The sequence below is a fragment of the Xenopus laevis genome, chromosome 7L, assembly GCF_017654675.1.
Source record: "Xenopus laevis strain J_2021 chromosome 7L, Xenopus_laevis_v10.1, whole genome shotgun sequence".
NCBI classification, from domain to species: Eukaryota; Metazoa; Chordata; class Amphibia; order Anura; family Pipidae; genus Xenopus; species Xenopus laevis.
Window position 1 is genome coordinate 25,231,928 of NC_054383.1, and position 5,990 is coordinate 25,237,917.

General features: G+C 35.3%; 1 protein-coding gene across 1 annotated transcript; it reads left to right on the forward strand.

The window, feature by feature from the left end:
• Positions 1-3,317: 3,317 nt before the first annotated feature.
• LOC121395767 (ubiquitin carboxyl-terminal hydrolase 42-like) lies at positions 3,318-4,751 on the forward strand. The gene is made up of 3 exons (XM_041570051.1): positions 3,318-3,563; positions 3,935-4,035; positions 4,235-4,751. The coding sequence occupies exons 1-3, from the start codon at positions 3,357-3,359 to the stop codon at positions 4,749-4,751; spliced, it is 825 nt and encodes a 274-aa protein (XP_041425985.1). The 5' UTR covers positions 3,318-3,356.
• The last annotated feature ends 1,239 nt before the right edge of the window (positions 4,752-5,990 follow it).

Genomic DNA, 5,990 nt, shown 5'->3' on the forward strand with positions numbered 1-5,990 from the left:
AAATTAAAAAAGTTAAAAAAAAATAAGACTTGCCCACTTTCTATTAATTCCTATTTTTATAACCATATTTATTAAATGGTGAGTTGTAACTTTCACCCATTGATAAATACAATGCTAAAAATCCCATAGGAATGACTAGAACGTAGGTTCGTTTTTATTTATTAAGCTCTAAACTCACATTTTTATAAATTTGCCCCATAGGAACAAACCATACACACCTGGAGCCCTATTTATTAAAGGTTGAAATTTAGTTTAGGTTTTTTAAACCACAACTAAACTTGCTTTCTCTAAAACCAAGAAATCCATGAAATGTATTAAAAAATCCGAACTGAAAAAACACAAGTGGGAAAAGTCTTGAAAATGGCTACTTTGGTGTGCACAAAGGCACAAAGGACATTGTCAAAAATACCCAAAACCTAAAACACCTAAAATAACTAAAACCTTGAATTAAAGAAGCATCTTCATTTGTTGTATAAGAGACATCTGCCATTGACTTTTACATGACTTCGGTTTTAGCCAGGGACAATAAAACGGCCCCTTAGCAACAAACATTTCATTCATAAAGAATGCTATAAAAAGGGCTCCATCTAAAACACATTATTACTATCAAATATATATTATTAAATAAATATTTATCTTCAAATATATCTATTACAAAACACCAAATCGGACTCTTTTTTCATGTCTTATTAGATATTGCTAGTCACTTCATCGAGGGACAACAAGAAGACGCCCATGAGTTCCTTCGCTATACTATCAATGCACTGCAACAGGCTTGTCTGAGCGACAGGTAAGGGCAGTTAAAAGAAACTGCAAAACCAGATCAGTAATATCAGCCATCCCTGTATGTTAGCTATTGTCTAATATCTTTTTCTTTCTCTTCTCTCTTCTCTTTTAGCCAATATGCAAGGACAACTTTCATTTCTCAGGTGTTTCAGGGATGCCTACGTTCAAGAGGTAAGCTTTGAAAAGATTTATAAAATATAATACTGATATGGGACCTGTTATCCAGAATTCTCGGGACCTGGGTTTTTCTAATTAACTGATCTTTCCGTAATTTGGATCTTCATTCCTTAAGTCTACTAGAAAATCATGTAAACATTAAATATACCAAGTAGGCTGGTTTTGCTTCCAATAAGGATTAATTATATCTTAGTTGGGATCAAGTACAAGCTACTGTTTTATTATTACAGAGAAAAAGGGAATCATTTTAAAAAATTTGCATTATATGGATAAAATGGAGTCTATGGGAGATGGCCTTCCCCTAATTCAGAGCTTGCTGGATAATGGGTCTCCAGATAACGGATCCCATACCTGTACTATCTGTTTCCACCCATCAGAATATACGTTAACAACATATACGTTGGGGCACAGTGCCTCATTGAAACCCATTGTTCTATCATAAAAGAATAATGCTCCTTGGAAAGAGAAAAGGGGGGTTACAGTCATGTTCCCCATAATTAGCATACAACCCCATGGTACAGAGAAATCTGTCAGGTACATTATATGACTCTTTTTACCCCCAAAATCCATGTGGGTAATAGAAAGGGGTTATGTGAGCGAATTCTCCATTGTAGTAATTGTGGGTTTCAATTCAAATTCTTGTCATTTTCAGTATGTTTTATTTTTATCTTCATTGAATGTAGTTTAGAAGGAGAACATTAAGTCCTTTGATATGTTTTGCTTATATAATGTTTTCTTGTGTTGCAGTGACGTGTCTGAACTGTACCGAGGCATCTGACACCTATGATCAGTTTATGGACATACAGCTGGATATTAGGGTACATCAATTTTCCAGATACAATAATATTTATTTGTTATATATTATAGCTTGCATAAGAAGGTGCTAATGTTCTCTTTTTTTTAATATTAGATGTCAAAGAGCATTAACCAAGCCCTGTGTCAATATGTACAGCCAGAGCAATTAGGAGAATGCAGCTACCGCTGCAGCAAGTAAGTTCCTTTTTCTTATCTGGGTTTGTTTTTCTTTGCAATTATTAAAGTGGTTATACCCTCTCTCCCACGGTCTGTCCGACTTTCTCCCAACCTTTCTGCTTTCAAGAAATCTCTTAAAACGCACTTCTTTCGAAAAAAGCCTACCCTCACTCTGCTTAACTACCAAACACAACACCACATACAGTACCACATTTCTCACCCACTTAATTCGATCTTCCCCACTCCCACACCTTGTGTATTACTCCCTTCCCTTTAGAGTGTAGATGTGAATTTATAATCAAGAGTTCACTTAGTAGCTCATATTAAAACTAACTTTTCATAGCTTGTAGAAGCCAATATTTAAAAATTAAAATAGCAATATGAAGCCAAATAACAGCAAAATCATAGAAAACTACAACATTTAAGATAAACTGAATGTGAAGGGGGTCATTTACTAACAATCAAATTTCATTTCCATAGATGTCTAAAAATTGGTATTTTTTAAAAAAAAGCTCCATAAATGTGAGATTTTTGAAGTGCAAAAACCACAAAAAACACGAATACAAAACTTCACCAGATAGAAGTTGTTGTGGTCCTATAGAAGTCAAAGGGAGCCGTGCTGATCTTTTTGGCCTGCTCTAATTCAATTTGAACTTTTAGAGGCTTTCGCATTCTTCTATCGCTAGGAATTGTCTGGAAAATTCTAATTTTTTAGATTTTCGAGATATTCCGATTTTTAGCGCAGAGTTCAGAGTAATTTTCCGGTCTTACTTTTTTTTTTTATTGGATTTTATAAAAAATCTCACAACATTCCTAGTTCTAGAGTTTAGTCGTGATTTCAAAAGCTCTAAACCTACAGAAATGAGACTGTTGATAAATAGGCCCCCCAAGAGTAGGTTGATAAATAGGCCCCCCAAGAGTAGGTCAGGGTATAAAAAAAGTAAATATTCATTTGAAACTTTTCCTTTGATGGATGATGGATGTTTAATGGCTAAAAGGTTGGTGCTAATCAGACATTGTGTTTGTTGTATCTTTCTAGGTGTCATCAAATGGTTACGGCATTAAAAACAGTTACTGTTCACCAACCATCCAATGTGCTAACCCTGTGCCTAAACAGGTTCGACATTTTCAGCAATAGGAAGATTACAAAGGTAAGTACTAGGATGTGATGTAAAGTTCTGCCAGTATAGGTCCTCTACATGCACATAGATACCTAGTTATTCACATGTAAATGATCTAACGGCCTAGAATATAAAATGAATATGAATTTATGTTGTTATAATTACCTATATGGGCTCCAAAAAGTGTAAGAGTTTGTGAGTTAAATTCAACAAAAATTATTGTTATTTTTGGAATTCTTAGAAGGGCTGGATTTAGTTCATATGGGCATGAGATAGATTTTATAAACTGGCAAATATAGAATGATTTCATCAACAGTTAAGCAACATATGAATAATTCTCTCTTATTCCCAATTCATTATGCACAGAGTGTAGCGTATCCGGAATGTCTTGATCTCCGGTGTTACACCTCAGAGCCAAATGGAACACCAATTCTTTACAATTTGTATGCCGTTCTTGTCCACGCTGGAACAACCTGCAATAGTGGACATTATTTCTGCTATGTGAAGGTAAGAAACCAGATTCATAGTGATCTTGTCTGGGCAACAATTAAGGGATGTATTTTGCATAAAAATATTTTTACATATGATCCCTGATAGAACTATTCTAAGATATCTGATTTGTATTTGCACTGTATTAGAAATACCTAGCTTATGGCTCTATCTCATCAGATTAGTCTCCAAATCACTGGCTAGAATATGAAAAATGTCCAATAGCCACATAATATTGTCACTAAATTCCCATTTCCCTTTCCTTCCCACTAACCAATATTTATGCCATGTGTGAAGATTGCTAAAAACCAACCTTTCTGTAATTTCCACTTGTTTTCCAACTGTATTTTTTGTGTCCGGTCTAAATAATTTGCCTTGATCTGTTGCAGGGCCCCAATGGAAACTGGTACAAAATGAACGACAATTCTGTGACATCTGTAGACATCAAGATAGTGTTGAAGCAGGAGGCCTACCTGCTGTTCTATATCAGGTATGTGCTCTTTACCCTGTATTTTCTCTAAAAAAGGCAACTGTTGTGTCAACCCTCATCTTGGCAAGTTGTTTGTGTTTTCAAAGCAATACTACATCTTCCCATTGGGTGATATTAACATTTGTTAAATAAGGAAAGTTGTGAATTTGGTAAAATATGGACTGAACCATTGATTTTATCATTCTTTCTTGTTTTAAAGAACCCCGGATGAGCAGACATGCACAGTATCATCTTCTTTAAAAACATCTACAGCTGATTCTGAACAGCCAAGCCCTGGCATGCAAAGTAGCATTTCATCTACAGCTGATTCTGAACAGCCAAGCACTGGCAAGCAAAGTAGCATTTCATCTACAGCTGATTCTGAACAGCCAATCACTAGCAGGAAACGTGGCTTTGTATCTACAGCTGATTCTGAACAGCCAAGCACTGGCAAGCAACGTAGCATTTCATCTACAGCTGATTCAGAACAGCCAATCACTAGCAAGAAACGTGGCTTTTTATCTACAGCTGATTATGAACAGCCAATCACTAGCAAGCAACGTGGCATTTCATCTACAGCTGATTCTGAACAGCCAATCACTAGCAAGCAAAGTGGCTTTTTATCTACAGCTGATTCTGAACAGCCAAGCACTGGCAAACAATGTGGCTTTGCAATAACTTCCATGTTAAAGGTAATCCTGTGGATTTATGGTTTTATTAAAAATGTTATAAGGTGATTAGTTCAAAGAAATCCTAATTTGTAGGTACGGGTACTTGGAATGTTTGAGCAACATTCAGGCTGTTATGAATGTTATTATATATAAATGATGGCCTTTATAGACATATCCCTTTTTTTAATCTTAACTACTAATTTTGTATACATGTAACTAATACTAATTCTTTCTGTAATAGAACATTGTAAAGAAAATAGATGAGAAAATAAAGAATATTATGAAGAGATTTTCAAAAGAGGAAAGTGGACAAAAAGGCCGTAAAAGACCACGGTCAGATATTTTGGACACCAGAGAAACATCCGTTGAACCTGAAGAAAGTCCAGTTCCCAAAAAGAGGTTTGCAAAAGAGGATAGTAGAGAGAGAAACCTCGAAATGCCACTGCGTGATATTTTGGAAGCCAGGGAAACATATATTATACCCACAGAAGATCCAGTTTCCCAAAAGAACATTCCAAAAGTAGAAAGTACAAGAAAAGTCTGTAAAAGGCCACGGTCTGATATTTTGGACAACCTGCCAGATGACAAAAGATTTAAACCAGACAGAGCTGTTTAATAGAAGGTAATGTTTTCAAAGTATTTCTGACTGATTAGCAAACGATGTATTGCCATCTACAGTATAAAATGCATCTAAACATATTAAGTCTGTTGTGGTAGCTGCTAAATATTTTACCAACAAATCATATTTTAATCATTGCAGACCCCAATAATGATAGATGGGATAGGAGACAATAAAATGATGCCAAAGACCTCAGAAGCCAAAAGACTGTTACCAGAGGTACAGGTAATATCTTTATCTTATATATTAGGTATAATACATGTAGTGCTTTGACATTTTGAAGTTTGGAATGAGATGACATTTCAAGCATGTCTTTTATTATTGTAGATCTCAGAAACCACTGACAAGAGACATAAGAATTCAAAGCCAAAAAGTCCCAAAGGGGTAATTACAGAGAAGTGTCTTAAAAGACCACTTCCTAAAGAAGAAGAAACAAAAAGAAGAAGAAAAGAAAATGGAGATGAGCCAAAGAAAAAAACATTTAGAAATGTATCACAGCAGCAATGAGAAGAGCTAAGAAGTCTAACTGTCCAATTGGTTTAAATAAATAATATGTTTCTATACTTTGATGAGATATGCTTAGCTTTAATTGTCTGTAGGGACCCATAAGGTTAATGTGCCCCTATGGCTTTAAATCCCTACACTTCCTGATCTCCCCAGTTGCTGGGCAGATGCCCATGTAGCTA

Bases quoted from the DNA above. Each gene is read 5' to 3' on its own strand.
- LOC121395767 (XM_041570051.1), top strand. From the start codon at position 3,357: ATGATTTCATCAACAGTTAAGCAACATATGAATAATTCTCTCTTATTC. The intron at 3,564-3,934 runs GTAAGAAACCAG...GATCTGTTGCAG, and splicing joins ATTATTTCTGCTATGTGAAG to GGCCCCAATGGAAACTGGTA. The intron at 4,036-4,234 runs GTATGTGCTCTT...CTTGTTTTAAAG, and splicing joins TACCTGCTGTTCTATATCAG to AACCCCGGATGAGCAGACAT.